Genomic DNA, 20,222 nt, shown 5'->3' with positions numbered 1-20,222 from the left:
GATGGGAACCAATTAAGAACATCAATGACCCATATGTACAAGAGATGGGAAGATTTGCAGTGATGGAGCATACACACAAGCTTGTAGGGGCATCAATGAAGTTCATTGGTGTGGTGAGGGGTGAGATTCTTCAGGTGGTGGAAGGAAAAAAATATGGGCTTGTGGTGGAGGTGGAACAACAGATCAGAATAACTTATGATTCATTGAGGCCTATTTGTACTGAGTTATATGTGGCAATTGTGCTACATAAGCCAAATGATGGATCTTGGGAGCTCTTATCTTTTGAACCTTTCACTTTCACCCTGCCCCCCTTTGGCCCTGTAATCCCTCCCAACCCCTAGCTTAAATGAGGGAATTGAATTAGCTAATATCCTTATCTAGTAATAATAATGGAGGAATAAAATAAAAACTATTAATGTCTAATCTCGTGTCTAAAAATTGAGTATATTGCATTGAAAAAAGATGGATCTCACAGCGTGAAAACAAGAAATAATTATAGTATTTAAAGAGACCTGCTAGCGTGAAAGCAAGACACATAATTATAGTATTCAAAGAGACCTGCTGCTGGCAATAAACATGGAGAAGAGAATGACAACAAAAAAACAAAACAGCAGAAAAGAAATGAGAAAAATCAGTAAGAAGTAAAAAGTAAATTCCAAGCAAACCTCATCAGTGTTTAGGATCTAGAATGAACACTATCCTATCAAGTGGTCGCACAATCATACACGTCATACTCTGACTCTGAATAAGATGTGAATTAATATAGTTTTTTCTATAGCATAACATTATTTTCTACCCTTTTTATTTTGGTTTGTTTTTAATGAAATTTTCATGTACAACAAAGTGGGTAAGGGTTTGAACTCACTAACCTTGTGTCGTACACTAGTCTTAAATCCAAATTGGTGCGTCTCGTGCTATCGCCACTCTGAATCTCTGTATCATTTGTTCGTGCATTGCCCATATTCAGGCTCCATTTGGACTCTCCTTTTTGGCGTTTTCAGGCATCAATCTTCCTCTCCTAGCTCGTGTTGATGACTTCATTTAGGAATCTCTCTTCCTCTTTGTCCCTTTAAAGAGTCGAATGGACACTTTATGGAGCAATACTGTGGTCTCTGTCATTTGGAACATTTGGTTGGAGCAATACAATCGCATTTTCTTGGATACTTCAAGATCTTGTACCCACCTTTGGAATGATTCAAAGATTCTTTCTTCATATTGGTCATCCAAATCACCTCTCTTTTATAACTATTGATCTTACTATCATTTCTCCCAATTGATGTGCTTTTATTTAAGCTTCTGTTTTTGTATTTTTGTATGTTTCTCACATACTCTCTTTATTGAAATAGTTTATCTTTGAAAAAAAAGAGTTTCAACTCATGATAATTAATCAGAATTGGTGATATGTCAAAGAAACTTGAAGTCATCTTATTGTGTGTAGAATAGGATACACTTGAAATTGTGTCAAGATACTCAAATTTTTTGAAGCGATTGAGATGCCATAAAAAATAGTCGTCATTTAAGACAATGAAATAAATGGTCCCAACTAATTGAATTGGATTCAAAGCTATCATCTAATTTTTATGGGCCATCTCTTACTTATGTATCAGATTCCACGATATCAAATGGCAAATTGTTCAAGTGGGGCTAGTGGACGTAATTGTAAATGACATTTTCATCCTTGTAGTTTCGCTTCTTGCTCGAAAAATAAAAAAGACTTGCGGAAATCACCAGTTAGGTTGGTCTAACCAAAAAAAGTACGAGAGTCTTTAGAATTATTAAAGATGATAAAAGAAGACTGAAATGACCTATATATCTATTAAAACTGTGGATTCATCCAAGTCTCAAAGAGCATTTGGGTTTAATCCTTTGAGTTTAAGGAGGGAGGAAGGCTTTATAAAAGCCGCTTTTGACATTATTCTCCATCGCCCCCACCTCCTTGGACAAGAATCTAATATCAACTCTTCTCCTCAGCCTGACTCTTCATCCACTGGAACATGAAACGACGATTCATGAGCTCGGCGGCCTTGATATGGGTTTGTAGGGTCAAACCCAACCTACCCAAAACTCTATAAATGTGGAACTACTAATGAGATGGAGAGCAGGAGCATAAACCAAAGCGGCAGCATTAGAAAGTTTGTTCCAAATAGTTATCTATCAAAAGCTAGGAATGGATTCAGTTGCAGTTGCCCCTCCACAAACCATGCCTTGCTGCAGTGGAGTACAAAAAGGAGCTATCACCAGGGATAGTGATGGAAATAAAAGATCTCGATGCAATAATTTATAGAAAATATTGGCAACAATTAAACTAAATTAATTTACTTAAATTCAAAATAGCAGAGGGTAAAACATGTAATTACCGCTGAACTATCTAATAAGTTGTTTATTAATATGTTAACTATTACCATTTAAAAAATGTCACAAAGACCATCAACTATGAATAGGTTTTGTGAAACTGGGATGGTGTCATTATCCTTGCCGACAATCAGTTCGTCGGTGCCCGAAAAAGTGTGAAGATGCTGGAGGCCTTGGCCATATTGGAGGGAATGTGAAATTTGCTTGGGTGGGTGGCTTGGTTGGCACTCCTCAAACAAAGCATTACTTGTATCTTGCCTGGAATAGCTGTTCTTATCCAGTACGTCTATATAAAACACACAATTAGATAAATTAGAATGTGAGAACTTGGTGTGTCCACCACAAGCCACACCCTTGGATCTCTTTCTCTCGAACAAAGAAACCTAATGACTATAAGGTTCACTAATCATTTTTGTTTCGTCTTTGAGAGGACAACAATATTCTCAAGTATCTCCTTTCCCTAACCAATGTGTAGTAGGACTTTGTTTGCACTTCTTTTGTTGAGAATCCATATAAATGAGTTAAATTTACCCAATCCATCAGCTTAAGCTTTTGTGTTGAGTGGTGATTTATTCACCCTTAACATTCTTACCATTCTAATAATAAGATATCATGAAGAACATCAGTCATTTAAGACAACGAAATAAATGGTCCCAAGTAATTGAATTGGATTCGAAGCTATCTTCTAACATCCATAAAATTCCTATCGACTCTCTCACACGTATTAGATTCACGGTATCAACTTCTTGTATCGTATCGTACTCTTAGGTCCACAAATCAAATTCCTCGATATCTATTTCAAGAACTCAACCCTACCCTCAAACTCTATAAATGTGGAACTACTAATGAGATGGAGAGGTAGCAAACCAAAGAAGGCATTAAAAAGTTCAGTTTCCAATTATCTATCAAAACCTACAATGGATCCTGTGGCAGTTGCCCCTGCAGTACAGCAGAACGATGCCTTGCTTAACGTCCAAAAGCCTGGTGGCTGGGAACCAATTAAGAACATCAATGACCCATATGTTCAAGAGTTGGGAAGGTTTGCAGTGATGGAGCATACACATAACCTTTGTGGGGCATCGTACGAGTTCATCCGTGTCGTGAGCGGTGAGTCTCAGGTGGTGGGCGGGAAAAAATACTGCCTTGTGATCGAGGTGAAAGAGACGATAATAATTCCGAGTATGCCGAGTTCCATCAAGTTTTTCAAGGCTATTATGCTGGACAAGGCATGGGAGAAGTCCTGGGCGCTCTTATCCTTTGTGCCTTGCGAACCCATCAATTGAAGCTAGCTATATATCTAATATATATGCAATATGCTGCATTATCTTTATCTATGTAATCGGATATGATATCAAATAAAATGACTATCTATGTCTACTTTTATAAGTCCAAATGAGTGTTTTTCTCTTCACTCTCTATCTTCTTTTATCCCAAATTTGATCAACTCAACAATTTCAATCAAGAGTCAACTCGGATGCGATTTTTGTATAATTATATATAAGCTATATGTGAATATGAACATTTAGGCAACTTTAGGACAAGTTCACTAAAGCACTTGCTTCAAAATATAAGAAAGTGATAACACTTACGGGCGTGGGAATGGTCTCAAGGCTGGATGTTGTCACCTAGCTAGCGTCTAGGTTCAAGTCTCCTGCTTGTGTTGGGTAATTTGTTGGTAGTCGCATATACGGTCGGTTTATAGGGTGCTCCACAAAAAGTTAAGCTAAACCGCGGGTGATTTCAAATCATGATAGAAAAATTAAATAGATTGGGCCAAATAATTCAAGAGAAAAATGCAACAACTTAGTTAATCATGAAATATTTGTTGCCTTGACATGTTACTCGTAAAATATTGATTAATTATCCGAAATAATGGTTGGGGCAAAATATTTGTTACTTTGAAATTTTGTGATTATAGGTTAAGGCTTGGGATGGTACTCTTTTATGCTTACAAGTTACAAGGCCGTTGGTTCTGATGGTTAGGTGGAATTTGTAAGTTTGGGAATATGGATGTTGCTTGGGAGGTGTTTGATAAAATGCCCGAGAGGATTTCGTTTCCTTGAACTCATGGATCGATAAATTTATAATGTGTTGGTTTCACCATTTTACAGATGAATTTGTTAATTCCTATGGTGATTTTTGGTATTTAACTTTGTTTCATACCAATTTTATACCATAACAAGAGGTAAGGTAAAAGTATTTTAACTACCGACTCCTTTTAATGATAAAATATTTTCATATATACAAAAGCTTGTCCACTTTTTTACAATTTTGTGTGAGATGGGTAACTTATTTTTTCACTGTGGAATCCTTAACATACCCCTCAAGATCATTGCTCTTTTAGCTTATTAATTTTGACTGGATCCCATAAGGGACATGTTAAGGATGTTAAGTATCCCCATTGAAAAGATAAAGACCTAATAAAAGTTTATATATTATAGATATGAGCTACTCATCTCATTGCCAATTTGTTTTGGGATGAAACCCATCTATAATAATAGCTCAACTACAAAAATGAGATCTGACCAAGATCGATGAGCCGAAAGAATCATGATCTTGAACCAAAGATTTATAATAAATATGGACTATTTCTCTCATTAATTGCCAATGAGTTTTGAGATGTTAAGAATTTCACATTAAAAAGAAAATGGACGTTACAAAGTTTATAATATACACGAGATACTCTTCTCAGATTAATTTTGAGATAGAAGCACATAAATATTGATAGTTTGAACATATATAATATGTTATAATTAATACAATGGTTTTGGAAACCATATTATTTACCTTTTCAAAGTTAATTTTGCTCAAAGATTTTACTAAATTATTTTTCATTTAAAGGTTGTAATAATTTAATTAATCATTCAACTTTAATATGTACTGATTTAGCTCTTAAAATTTAAATTTTTTAAAGATTTAGTCTCTTCTAAGGAAAATTCTGTCAAGATAAAACAAATATATATAATGATTTAGTACCTATACTACTTTATATGAGAGACTTAAAAACTAAATTTCTTATTTCATCGATATTCCTGTATATCTTTCGTTTTTTTTAACATATATATATTCTTGCCTACTTTCCTTTTATTTTTTCTTTCTTGTTCTTAGTATGATAATTCCCATTCTAGGTAAAGTTGGAAAGTAATTGCATATAATTAAATATGAATAAAAATAAATATCCCACCAGAAAGTTATTTAAATTTGTCTCTAGAAATTATATGGAAAACTAAATGAACTTGGATGGTCAATTTCCATGAAGTAAATTATAAACAACTTATTTAACCACTATATATTTTTCCATAGAATTTTTATATCTCTTTATAAACAAGTCTGGTTTTGTTAGATTCGAGTGTATCCATCTCCATCGTATTTATGATCTATTCTCAAACTTCAGTGAAACTCAAATTTTTTGTAGTGTTTTAGATGTCACAAATGATGTAAGACCAATTAAGACAATAAATATAATAATGGTCCCAACTAATTGAATTGGATTCAAAGCTAAATTCTTATTCGCCCTAATGTGTCATATATTCCATGACCTTGTTCTATTATTGAACTCTTAGGTCCACAAATCAAATTCCTCGACATCGATTTCTAGCATTCAACACACCCCAACTCTATAAATGCATGTTGAACTACTCCTTGAGATGTAGAGCAAACCAAGAAGCTAAGCCATTAGAAAGTTTTGTTCCAACAACTCTCTATTGAACGTTAGGGATGGATTCTGTGGCAGTCGCCCCCGCACAGAACGATGCATTGCTCCATCTCAAAATGCCTGGTGGTTGGGAGCCGATTAAGAACATTAAGGATCCATATGTGCAAGAGATGGGAAGGTTTGCAGTGATGGAGCAGCACCCTAAGCCATCAGAGCTCATTGCATCAATGGAGTTCATCGGTGTGGTGAGCGGCGAGATTCAACTGGTCGCCCATGGAAAAGAATACCGGCTTGTGGTGGAGGTGAGGGTGACAGAAAAGATAATAGTTCATGGTTGCCCTGTAAGTTCCATTAGACTTTACGTTGCTGTTGTGCTGGACAAGCCAAGTGACAAGTCTTGGAAGGTCTTATCTTTTGCACCACTCGAGCTGCCTGTTGGCCCTGGCCATGTAGTCCCGGCCTAAATGCTTGTCTTTATTTATCTACTTTAGATGATGCATGCTGCATTGTCATATTATCTATCAATAGTAATGGGATAATAAAATAAAGGGTATCAATTTATAATCATAGTGTCTAAATGAATACTTTTTTACCTCTTTTTTCAAAGCGCATGAAAAATCTAAGAAAGTGAAAGAAACCAACCATACAATTATTTAGTGCGAAGTGCCAACGACTTGAGCAAAAATATTTTTTTCCCTTTTTTTTTTGTTGAGATGGGATGGAAGATTTAAATCTATGATCCTCGGAGAGATTAGTTATTACTCTCCTAATTACTTAATGGTTATTGTGTTAATTAAGGTATCTATAAAAAAAATCTATTATTGTAATCTATCAAATTAAAATTTGTTTTTTTTTTTTTTACTTTTCATTTCATTTAAAAGGCCTCAAACAACTAGAGATAATTGTGTACGCTTAATATACATGAATCACCTCTTTCCCTCACCATAACATTGTTTCCACCCCATTCCACCCCAACATATCTAGTATGTTTTTAATATATTTATCCATACAATAAATGTCCAGTAATTACCGATTAACCTCAAACAAGAAAAAAAAAACCAATATATCATTGAAATTGTGGTTCTTGACTTTGATTCACAAAATTCATGGGAACTATTTACCGTGGGACAAGACTTATAAACTTTTATACTATCTCTTTTTTTTTTCTTTTTCGTTAAACGTCTTTGTGTTTACTAATTAAGGAGTAAAATTCAAGATTTCACTACTTAATTGTAAGTAAATTAAGGAGTAAAATTCAAGATTTCACTACTTAATTGTAAGTATATATATATACTACGTTAAATCTTAATGTTTATATTTGATAACTAACTCAATTATCTTATATTTATAGTTAATGATAAAGAGCTTACTAGTTTAATTATTATCATTTATATATCTTTATATATATCTGTTGTAGAAGTGTTTATTGAGAATGTTGTGTGTCTAAACATATTTTGTGCCTTGCGAACCCATCAATTGAAGCTAGCTATATATCTAATATATATGCAATATGCTGCATTATCTTTATCTATGTAATGGGATATGATATCAAATAATGACTATCTATGTCTACTTTTATAAGTCCAAATGAGTGTTTTTCTCTTCACTCTCTATCTTTTTTTTATCCCAAAATTGATCAACTCAACAATTTCAATCAAGAGTCAACTCGGATACGATTTTTGTATAATTATATATAAGCTATATGTGGATATGAACATTTAGGCAACCTTTAGGACAAGTTCACTAAAGCACTTGCTTCAAAATATAAGAAAGTGATAGCAGTTGCAGGTGCAGGGAATGGTCTCAAGGCTGGATGTTGACACCTAGCTAGTGTCTAGGTTCGAGTCTCACTCCTACTTGTGTTGGGTAGTTTGGTGGCAGTGGCATATACCTCAATTTATAGGGCGCTCTACAAAAAGATAAAGACCTAATAAAGTTTTATATATAATAGATATGAGTTACTCCCCTCATTGTCAATTGGTTTTGAGATGGAAGACATGTATAATAATATATGGTATTAGAGCCCAAAAAGCTCAACTACAAAAATGAGATCGGACCAATAATATCAATGAGCTAAAAGAATCACGATGTTGAACCAAAGGTTTATAATAAACATGAACTATTTCTCTTTCTCTCATTAATTGCCAATGAGTTTTGAGATGTTAAGAATTTCACATTAAAAAGAAAAGGACGTTACAAAGTTTATAATAGACACCAGATACTTTTTTCATTACCGATTAATTTTGAGATAGAAGCACATAAATAAATATTATAGTTTTGAACATATTTAATTAATACAATGGTTTTGGAAACCATATTATTTACCTTTTCAAAGTTAATTTTGCTCAAAGATTTTACTAAATTATTTTTCATTTAAAGGTTGTAATAATTTAATTAATCATTCAACTTTAGTACGTACGGATTTAGTTCTTATAATTTAAATTTTTTTAAAGATTTAATCTCTTCTAAGGAAATTTCTGTCAATATAAAGCAAATATATATAATGATTTAGTACCTGTACAACTTTATAGGTAAGATTCCACCAGACTTAAAAGTGAATTTCTTATTTCATCCATATTCCTATATATCTCTTGTGCTCTCTTAAGTTGGTTTTTTTTAACATATAAATATTCTTTCCTACTTTCCTTTTTTTTTCTTCCTTGTTCTTAGTATGATAATTCCCATTCTAGGTAAAGTTGGAAAGTAATTGCATATGATTAAATATGAATAAAAATAAATATCCAACCAAAAAGTTCTTTAAATTTGTCTCTAGAAATTATATGGAAAACTAAATGAACTTGGATGGTCAATTTCCATAAAGTAAATTATAAACAACTTCTATATATTTTTTCATAGAACTTTTTGTCATCTCTTTATAACTCTGATTTTGTTAGATTCGAGTGTATCGATCTCCATCGTCTTTATGATCTGTTCTCAAACTTTAACTAGTTGGCGGGATAGCATCTATTCTCAAACTTTAACTAGTTTTTTTCATAGAATTTTTGTCATCTCTTTATAAACTCTGATTTTGTTAGATTCGAGTGTATCGATCTCCATCGTCTTTATGATCTATTCTCAAACTTTAACTAGTTGGCTGGATAGCGTCTATTCTCAAACTTTAACTAGTTGGCGGGATAGCGTCATTCATTTTTTTTAGTGAAATTCAAATTTTTTGTAGTGCCTACGACCAATTAAGACAATAAATATAATAATGGTCCCAACTAATTGAATTGGATTCAAAGCTAGATTATTCTTATTCGTCCTAACGTGTCATATATTCCATGACCTTGTTCTATTATTTAACTCTTAGGTACACGAATCAAATTCGTCGACATCGATTTTTAGCCTTCAACACACCCCAACTCTATAAATGCATGTTGAACTACTCCTGAGATGTAGAGCAAACCAAGAAGCTAAGCCATTAGAAAGTTTTGTTCCAACAACTCTCTATCGAAAGCTAGGGATGGATTCTGTGGCAGTCGCCCCCGCACAAAACGATGCATTGCAACATGTCAAAAAGCCTGGTGGTTGGGAGCCGATTAAGAACATCAAGGACCCATATGTGCAAGAGATGGGAAGGTTTGCAGTGATGGAACAGCCTAAGCCAGTAGGGCTCGTGGCATCGATGGAGTTTGTCGGTGTGGTGAGCGGCGAGATTCAGCTGGTGGCGGCTGGAAAAGAATACCGGCTTGTGGTGGAGGTGAAGGTGACAGAAAAGATAATAGTTCATGGTTGCCCTGTAAGTTCCATTAGACTTTACGTTGCTGTTGTGCTGGACAAGCCAAGTGACAAGTCTTGGAAGGTCTTATCTTTTGCACCACTCGAGCTGCCTGTTGGCCTGGGCCATGTCCCTGCCTAAATGCTTGTCTTTCTTTATCTACTGGATGCATGCAGCATTGTCATATTATCTATCAATAATAATGGGATAATAAAATAAAGGGTATCAATTTATAATCATTGTGTCTAAATGAATTTTTTTTTACTTCTCTTCGGCTTTTTTCAGAGCACATGAAAAATCTAAGAAAGTCAAAGAAACCAACCATACAATTATTTAGTGCCGCAGCTGACTTGAGCAAAAATATTTTTTTCTTTTTTTTTCTTTGAGGTCGGATGGATGGAAGATTCAAATCTATGATAAAATATATCTATTGTTGTAATCTATGAACTTAAAATTTGTTTTTTGCTTTTCATTCTATTTAAAAGGTCTCGAACTTGTAGAGATAATTGTCTACGCTTAATATACCATGAATCACCTCCTTTTCTCACCATAACTTTGTTTGCATTTCAGATATCTAGTATGTTTTTAATATATTTATACATACAATAAATGTAAGTAATTACAGATTGACCTCAAACAACAAAAAAAAACCAATATATGATCGAAACTGTAGTTCTTGATTTTGATTCACAAAATTCATGGGAACTATTTACCATGGGACAAGGCTTATAAACTTTTATTCTATCTTTTTTTTTTCTCTTTTTCGTTAAACATCTTTGTATTTACTAATTAAGGAGTAAAACTCAAGATTTCATTACTTAATTGTAAGTAGTGTAAGTATAATCTTAATGTTTATATTTGATAACTAACTCAATTATCATATATTTATAGTTAATGATAAAGAGCTTACTAGTTTAATTATTATCATCTATATATCTTATATTGTAGAAGTGTTTATTTACATTCGTGATGATCTTATTCTTGAGAATGTTGCATGTCTAAACCTATTTTCTTATTAATAAGTGAAGACTACTATTATATGGAAAAGACTACATTAAATAAACTGTAAACTCCTAAAAGAATACCATATATATATTTGTTTACTATTTTTTCCTGTGTACAAATAAGTAAAGATTACATTAAATTATACCCAGATGGCTGAATACATGTATAACACACGATATTATATATAACAAAATAAATGTACGAAGAAAATGATAAAAATTTTGTAGAATAAAATTAGTATGAAAATTACATGTGGTAATTAGAGATTATAAGTAAGAAAAATCGACACTAGAATAGTGTCGCATGATGAGTAAGAATTTTTTTTCTTTTTTGAGTACGTCAATAATAGGTGGTGTAGAGACTCAGAACTCAGAAAAGAGTTATCTTATACATGTCTTAACGGCCTAATTAACTACTTATAACTACTTATTGAGTAATAGTAATATGAGTTATCCTAAACCTTTAATTATATCTTTGCACATTACTCTTCCCAGGAAGGTTACTTTATGACTTAATCAATTTTGAGTTATATTCAAGTATTTTAATTAAATATATTTTTATAATAGACTTTTGAAGGAGAAATATTTGTTGAAAAAGTGATTAAACTAGAAGGTCGGCCAAACCCACCCTTTTAGACAATTTAAACCAGATCAGAACCCATGGTTTTGGATATATGGTTAATTCAGCTCCCTAATTTTTAACTTGATTCATAATATTTCTATAATCAACTATAATTAAAGTATTTTAATATGAACTCTTCCTCGCATGTCCAGCCAGGAAGATCTTTGGATATTGCACTACGACAAGAGGGGAATAATCAAATCAGGAGGAAGAAGGGTGTGGTCTAGAAAAGATTCCTCCAAAAATTAAGATTTTTCCGAAAAGTCTTGGAAAACTTTTTAGCTTCCTACTCTTATCCCAAATAAAACACAACTACACAAATTACAAGGCTGGAACAGTGACATGTGTACCACAAGCCACAACCTCGAGATCTCTTTCTTTCAAACAAAAAAAACCTGAGGACAACAGTACCCTAAATATCTCCCCTCCTTAACGCCAATATATGTGAGACTTTGTTTGTGCTTCTTACAACTCTATAAAGAATATAGGTCATTTAAGACAACAGAAAAAAATGATCCCAAATAATTGAATTCGATTCAAAAATATCTTCTACATCCATAAAATTCCTACCTGGCCCTCTCTCACAAGTATCAGATTATTCCACGATATCAACTTCTTGTATCGTATCGAACTCTTAGGTCCACGAATCAAATTCCTCCGTATCGATTTCTAGAACTCAACCCTACGCAAAACTCTATAAATGTGGAACTACGCAGCAAAGCAAAGAAGGCATACGTTCAAATATAATTCATTAATGCAATTCTAACGAAATGTTATGGTTATGGGAGATTAATTTAAACTTTTTTTGTTTGATTGATCAATTATGTAATTTATCATTACCATGTTCGAGAATCATTTTGGACAATTTTACCAAAAATAAAAAGATAAAAATAACATACAACATTTATAAATTTTGTGTGCATGGAACGTGTTAATAATCTACTTTGTGATAATGGTCTAGTCAAAGAAACCTATGTTGGAGTTACAAAAGCAAACAAAATTTCATATTGATTTGGGAAGAGAGTGATCCAATCATATATCGATGAGGACAATAGTTTCTTAGATGAAATTAAATCCAAAGTTGTGAAGGTTATACTGCAAACTCAAAAGCAAATTTCAAATTCCATTTCTCGGCATGTAGTTTTTTGGGTGAAATCAAAAGCAAAGTCGTAAGACTATTTTAGCACATATATACTAAAATCACCACTACTTCAAAAACCTGATTGAGTTAATTCGTAAGTGTAGACAACCGTTATTGGTCCGGCTAATTTTTTTTATTTATTATTATTATTTTTAAATATCTTCATTAAAAAAGATTACTTTATTATTGTTTATAAGCTAAAGTTTTAATTTAAATTTTTTTAAAAAAAATTTTCTTTTAAAGATTTTGATTTTATTAATAAAATTACAAATTAAAAAATAAAGATTTTATTTTTGATATTAACAGTTTTTTTCACTCCCTTTCATTTTTTCTTGGTCAAGGTTCTACAGGTGTCATGCTTTAGTTTTCCCTTCTTTTTTTTCTCTCTGGTTTTACTTAACTCACGCATGTTACTGTTATTTTATTTGTGTATTTAAGGGACACATAGAGGCACACAGAAGACAAAAAGAGAGGAAATGTGAGGCTTTCATCCCTCTCCTACCTTCTCCTTCTCTCATCTTCTTCAAATTCCTCCATATACGCGCTCAAATTTACCAATTATCGTGTTCTAGCCTACTCCTCCTCCACGCCTCAATTTCATCATCGTCGTCAGAATTGGCGATTCTATATGCGGGATAGCTACGTAACGTCTCCGTGTTTGGTCGGTCGATCTATCTCGATCGATCTCGATTTTTATTCTCCTTCCTAAAGACGGCAGTGTGCTTGATCGGCGCGAGTAGAGACGATAGGCTTGCTTCTGGTGGCAAAACCCAGTGAAATCCAGGATACTTCTTTTTAATAAAGATTTGATTTATTTATTATTATTTTTCTTTAAAAAAAAAGATTTGATTTATTTATTATTATTTTTCTTTAAAAAAAATTATCTTCTGCAGAGATTTAAGAGGAGGAAGTAAAAAGATTTGAAGATAATCTTTTAGTTTTTAAAAATACATGATTGAAATCTTTTTAAATTTGTTAATTATTGTTCGGGGAATCTCAACAAATAAAAATCTATTTTAAATAAAACATTTTGTTGAATTAAGAAATAAAGTTTTCTTTCAAAAATCTCTTTAATTTCGAATTAAATAAAATTTTTGTTTTTATTTTTTTTGTTTTAATTTAATAAAATTCGTTTTTTTAGTTTTTAAAAGTAAATTAAAAACTTTATTGTTTAAAAGAATATTATGTTCACATCTTAGGATGTTGGCATAGTGGTGAGATGTTTGGTTCTTAATATATAAGACCCAATTTCAAATCTTTGAATATCTCAAAAAATGTTTAAAATTCAAAAAATAAAACGTTTGTATTTTAAAAAAGCAATTAAATTGTATCCTAAGGTCTTGGTGTAGTGGCAAGAGCTTAGGATATTGATAATCACAATAAAAGTTCGAGTCTTTTTTTGACAAAATGTGGTACCGTTTTTCGAACGGGTGTCGTAGGGTGCTAACACCTTCCTACGCTCAGTCGACTCACCTCTATAAGAATATATTTACTCACTCTTAATATGTTCCAAACATATATATCATTTAGTATTTGGTGATGCCTAAATGGAATTGATGAATCTGAAATGTTCCACGATTAGATTAGGTATTGATCTATTGTCTAGGTAGAGTGCCCTAGTCCTATTCTAGTTTTTGTTGATGGAGCCCAGGCATTACAAAATTTAATGCAGAGCTTCAAGTGAACTATCTTTTGACCAACCCGATCGAATATAGCTAAACGGGTTATGATACATCTATCCAATTATGAGGTTGAGAGTTCGAATCCCAACCTCACATGTTGTACTAAAAAAAAAAATGAACTATCTTTTAATTTGTAAATAGAATTGATCGGAGGAGATAAATGATAAGTCAATTTTAATATTTAACTATGCACTAACCTAGATCTCACAATAAAGGTATTGTTCGATTCGATTACGATAGTGTATAGAATCATGATCCCAAATAATTGATTTAGATTCGAAGCTATCTCCAAAATCATGATTCGAAGCTATCTCCAAAAAGAAAAAAAAAACTTTAACTTCATGTACGTTAAATCACCCATCAACCTAAAAATATAAGTTGATATGGGGTGGGGTAAATTTAATTTTTTAATAGATATCCTGACAATACTCCCTCAGACTTGGAAAATTTGCAACCCCAACAAGCAAAAAACAATATTAAGTGAAAAGGAAATGAGAATAGATGGTTCGAAAAACAGGACTCTTCCTACTCTGATACCCAGAAACTCGCTCTAGATAATGTCCACGTATATGGTCAGATTCCTTAAATATCCAACTCCTAGCCCCACCAACGAATTAGATTCCACGATATCAATTTCTCGAGTCCTCCAACCACAGCTATAAATGTCGGACGAACTCCTCTCAAAAAATCACCAAACTCTTACAAAGTATATCCTCGAGTTTCGACCGCGAGAGAGTATCTATCAAAGGCTATACGATGACTTCTGTAGCGGCTGCTCAGGAGAAACTCCCGGCCCTGCTCGAGGGCCTAAAGAACAACAAAATATGTATCGATTCGAAGCCCGAACCGATCAAGGACATCAACAATCCAAGGGTGCAAGAGGCAGGAAGGTGTGCAGTGATGGAGCATAACAGCCAAACTGGGGAGAACCTGAAGTTCACTCGCGTGGTGAATGGTCTTAGACAGAGGCTGCCATTTCTTCCCATTATTTGTCCATTCGAAGCATGGAAGCTGCACCTTGTGGTGGAGGCCGTAAACAGTGATGGAATTGCTTGGACATATGAGACTGAGGTGTTGGATATTGCATTTGCAGGCATCTTCAAGCTCCTTTCTTTCAAGGAAATTCTCCACTACTGATTGTGGACCACTCTGCCCCTCTAGTACTCTCTACTACTACATAATTACATGTTATATATGCACTAAGCATATGCTGCTGTATAAGCCAAGTCCTTAATCATCTACTAATAATAATATAATATGGCACCATAATATATAAAATAAAACAATATTTACTTATCTATCTACCTCTCTCTAATCTTGTGCCTATTAAAGTTGAACATACCGCTCACCCGAAAACTTAACCTTATGGATTTGATAAATTAAGCAATGCATAGAGTTGAATATAGAACCTCTCGCTCTGATAGAATGAATAAACTACCGCTCAATCTAAAAAACTTAAGCTTATGGATTAGATAAATTTAATTCATATATTGAGTATCTAACAATATCTTCACTCATATAGATTGAGGTCAGAGTAATGTCGATTAGCACCTAAGCTATGCTCAGGTTAGTTCTTTCTCATTGTCTTTCCTTTGCCAAAAAAATTGTTTATAAAACTAAGTTAAGTGAGATCAAATAATAAAAGTTTGTGTAATATTATTAGACCATCAAATACAATGTAAGAGGGAAGGGAAGTGAGGAACTGGTAAAGAAAGAAAAGGGTAGAAATGTGGAGAAATAAGTTGGTCAAAGAAAATTATATATGTTTTCCTTATTAGAGAATTAATAGTGAAAATATTTGCCTAAGGAAAATAACAAAAGTGTAATGTTGGACCAATCAATACAATACAAGTGGTATAAAAATCAACCTCCATATTTTGATCGTGATTTTATTCACATCAATCTCTCAATTCCACTTACCAATCAAAGGATTATCCTTTGGTGCAATGTTGCCAATCCTTTTTTGGCACATCTTGGTTCGAGAGAAACAATCGTATATTTATGAATTCTTCTAAAAGCTTCCTTAATTTTTGGGAGGATATTACGAGTTCGACATCAACATGGTCTTCAAAATCTCCACTTTTTTGTAATTACAATATAGCTCCCATTTCTCGAAATTGGAATGCTTTCCTTTGATTGAGCTACCATTTTCTTTTCTGAAATACTTTTTTTGTAGCATTTCCCTTTTGTATTTATGTTTCTCACATACTTTTAATGAATGGTACTTAAAAATAAAAAATAAAATAAAAAGTGAGACCCGGTAAAAGAATGAAAAATTAGGTAAGTGAGAAATGCGTAGAAAGAAGTTGTCAAAGAAAATTATAAATGTTCTCTATTAGAGGATTAATAGTGAAAAATATTTGTGTAAGGAAATTTTGTGGGAGTACATATGCATTTGTGAGGATATTTGAGAGGTGTAGATTAGAAATAGTTTTGATAAATTGACCTAATTGCTCTTAATTTGAAAACTGGTTATTTTGTGACAAATTTAACTAGGTTTTATGAATTTATTGATTTATATACCATACATGTCCATCGAAATTGAAATTTTATTGATATATTTGTATAAATTTGTTGAGATTTCAACATTTTTGTTGACGTTGACATCATATCTATAAGCTATCAAGAAGGAAAGTTGCTTCAATCTAAGTATAACTCAATGAATAAGGTTATTTGTACTAGTTCTTTTAAGGTTAAAAGATTCGAAAGATGATCATAGTTATTAATATATTCATGGGGTTCCATCTAAAACCAATTAGTTTGATGTTCATTTGAGCTTTTAGACTCTGATACCATATTAATATTCATGGAGTTTTATCTCAAAATCAAATTGTCAATGCAAAGAGTAGCCCATTTCATTCTTTCAATCATCCTAAAGGTGGAAATAAGATCTTGAAGTATCCGAGAAAATGCGATTATTATGCTCCAACCCATTAAGACCTTATGCTCCTTAATTTGGTCTATTGATTTGGCTTTTTCTTTTTAGTAATTAATGTGTGTGGACATTTACTTCTCATAAAACTCTTAACCATTGGCCTTTAGTTCTTTTTTACTTCTTTTCTGCGAATGGAAGACTCAATTATTAAAATTAATAACCTTTTAACTTAGTGGATTAAAGTACCTATTTTCAAATAAAAAGATTGTTAGGTTGTATTTAAAAAATATATGTATTAAGCTTGATTTCTCAATCGCAAAAAAAAGAATTTATTAGGATTGATTTTGACATTGACTGAGACATCAAAGCGATGATTCTAAAATAATTAGATGAGTAGTTATAAGATATGTATATACAAATTATCTCATCAATACCAACGTAAGCGTAGCTCAAAAGATCCACATTGTTAAGATTTAATAATATCGATCTCTATGGAAACCGATTAAGAATGTCAACAAGTCATATATGTGCACTTTTTTATGCAGATATAAGATGGATTCTAACTTATTCTTACCACTTTTTTATGCACTCTAAGATTCGTTGTTAAAATTCAATGGGAGATTAATATATTAATTTTTTTACATTTGATTTATCATTACCATGCATGTTTGGAGAATTATTTTGGACACTTTTACCGTAAATAAAAAGATAAAAATAACATACAACATTTATAAATTTTGACTTGGGAGTTGTGATAAAGGTTATTAATATTAGGTCGCGGCTCTTTTTGACTCATCGATCTTGGTTGGATTCTTTTTTTTTTTTGGATCGGATGCTCGTTTAAGCTTTTAGGCTCTTATACCATATTAATATTCATGGGTTACATCTTAAAACCAATTTACTATGAGAGAGTAACTCATGTCTATTATAAATTTTGTTAGATCCCCTATCTTTTTTTAAGGTGAGATCCTTAATAAAGATTATGATTTTTAAAAGTCATTAAAATTTATTAAAGAATAGACAAATAGGACATTTAAATACATATATAGTTGAAAATATCTATGCTTTAATTTTAATGAATTAGACACACGCATCTATAAATCCAAAAAAGCTAGTTGTTCTCATAACTCAAACGTACCCAACCAAAAATATATTTACATTAAAAAATATGACTGATAAATAATTAGCACAATTATATTGAGAATGATCATGCGTTTGAACTTTGAAGATATCAAATCATGAGTTACTCGATCTTTTCCCTTCCATAAAAGAGGACTTGATGATCGGCCAATTTCCTTTTGCGACTTTAATAAGCAACTTTAATAAGGTACATTTGTACCTCAAGTATCTCCACAATGATATAATATTGGTCATTTTGGACATAACTTTCACGGCTTTATTTTTGTTTTACTCAAAATGTCTCATATCAATGGAAATAATTGTCCAACGCTAGTTAATGTGAGACTTGATTTGCATTTTCCTTACAAACTCAACCGTTAAGGTTTTGTTCAATAAGGACCATCTTTTTAAGTAAAGAATGTTGTTCGATTAAGACAGCAAATTAGTGATGATCTCGAATAATTTGTATGAGATTCAAATTTGAAAGTTATCTCCAAAAGTTTATCGTCTCTCTTATGTAGTAGATTCGACGATATCAAATACTTCTATATCGTTTTTATTTATTCTCAAATTTTAAATAGGTATGATCGCATGATTCATGCATGCCACAAAAACCAAGATCATCTGAAATATTTTTCTTTTAAGCAAAACTAGTGGTAGAGGATGAATTGGACGTTAGGTTATAGTGCCCAAGCCACACACTTAGATTCCACACAAAGAACATTGGTATCAATCAAGAGTACAGCAAAGTAATGGTCCTAATGATAATATTCAAAGCTAACTCCAAAGCCATGAAGATTCCTTTTGGCCCTCTCTTGACGACGTCCACGTGTTAGATTCGACGATATCGAGCTCCATCACAAAATTACTCTAGGTCAACAAATATTCTGTGATATGAATTTCTAGAGCCCAACCACTCCTATAAATAGAAACACTGAACTCCTATTCGATCCGGAGCAAACCACAAGTCAGTAAGTAACAAAGTCTCTCTCGAACGCTCTATCAAACCAAACGTTACGATGAGTTCTGCAGCAGTCGTCCAAGGACAAAACAATGTCCTTCTCGGAGGTCCGCAGTCGGACATTGTCATCGGCTCTTGGAAGCCTGTTGATATTAAGGATCAATATGTCCAAGAGCTGGGAAGGTTTGCAGTGATGGAGCACGACAAGAAAAGTGGAGAACATCTTATCTTCGAGAAAGTTGTGGGTGGTTTCATGGTTGAGTCATCCATTGACAACAAAAATTACTACAACCTTCTTGTGGTGACCAATAATGGCCTCAAATGTATTATGAATGGGTTTAATAGCGCTATCGTGTGTGATATTCCAGCGAAGAAAGAGTGGAAGCTCGTAGCTTTTGTGCGTCTCAACTAAGTTTGATGGTTTTGAATTAAGGAATTAGCTCTTTTATCGATATCTTACTTGTTGTATCCTATACTCTTTATCTACTTCTAAATAATGGAACAATAAAATAAAAGCTATCTATGTTTAATCTATTTTGTGTCCATATTGGTTTTTTCGTCTCTTCCGTTCCTGGATCGCTCCTCGTCCAACCATCAAAGTTATTGTCCTTCCTGCTCGATGTTTTATTTTATACTCAGTTAACCTACTCTCAGGTACATGCTACTTTGTTGTCACATAGTGTTAAATCATCCCTTGTTAATCTAAATGTCAACGTGTCACGTCAATATGGTGTTGGAGAAAAAATGTATTTTGTAACTTTTGTGGATGATCGCTCGTCATGTCTATTTACTTAGCACTAAAGATCAAGTGTTTAGCAAATTTAAAATTTATAAAGTTGAGGTAGAAAATCAATTATAAAAGAAAATAAAAGTTTTAAGATCTAATAGGGCGTGAGTACTATGGAAGAAATGAATAGATTTTGTAGATGGCATGGTTTAATTCATTAGGTTACCCCTCCTTATCTACCTCAATCTAATGATGTGGCAGAAGAAGAATATAACTTTATTAGATATGATTAATGTGAGTTATGGTCAGCCAACTCATTTTTGAGTGAAGCTTTTTTATATTATGTTTGTTTAATGTTGAATAGAA

The 20,222-nt window shown here is 32.7% G+C and overlaps 4 protein-coding genes across 4 annotated transcripts; all 4 read left to right on the top strand.

Moving 5' to 3' along the window:
* Positions 1–3,269: 3,269 nt before the first annotated feature.
* Positions 3,270–3,635, top strand: LOC111005388 (cysteine proteinase inhibitor 6). The gene has a single exon (XM_022276865.2). It carries the CDS (start codon positions 3,270–3,272, stop codon positions 3,633–3,635), a length of 366 nt encoding a protein of 121 aa, XP_022132557.1.
* A 2,434-nt stretch (positions 3,636–6,069) lies between these two features.
* LOC111005500 (cysteine proteinase inhibitor 5) lies at positions 6,070–6,471 on the top strand. Its single transcript, XM_022277010.1, has one exon. The coding sequence runs from the start codon at positions 6,070–6,072 to the stop codon at positions 6,469–6,471; it is 402 nt and encodes a 133-aa protein (XP_022132702.1).
* A 2,999-nt stretch (positions 6,472–9,470) lies between these two features.
* On the top strand, positions 9,471–9,866 carry LOC111005501 (cysteine proteinase inhibitor 5). Its single transcript, XM_022277011.2, has one exon. The coding sequence runs from the start codon at positions 9,471–9,473 to the stop codon at positions 9,864–9,866; it is 396 nt and encodes a 131-aa protein (XP_022132703.2).
* Positions 9,867–19,187: 9,321 nt separating this feature from the next.
* Positions 19,188–19,541, top strand: LOC111005502 (putative cysteine proteinase inhibitor 7). The gene has a single exon (XM_022277012.1). The coding sequence runs from the start codon at positions 19,188–19,190 to the stop codon at positions 19,539–19,541; it is 354 nt and encodes a 117-aa protein (XP_022132704.1).
* The last annotated feature ends 681 nt before the right edge of the window (positions 19,542–20,222 follow it).

The sequence above is a fragment of the Momordica charantia genome (genome assembly GCF_013281855.1).
Source record: "Momordica charantia cultivar OHB3-1 chromosome 1 unlocalized genomic scaffold, Mcharantia_2.0 BLBB01000001.1, whole genome shotgun sequence".
In the NCBI taxonomy this organism is placed as follows: domain Eukaryota; kingdom Viridiplantae; phylum Streptophyta; class Magnoliopsida; order Cucurbitales; family Cucurbitaceae; genus Momordica; species Momordica charantia.
The sequence above is the reverse complement of the archived record's forward strand: the minus strand, read 5'-3'. Positions and strand labels throughout refer to the sequence as shown.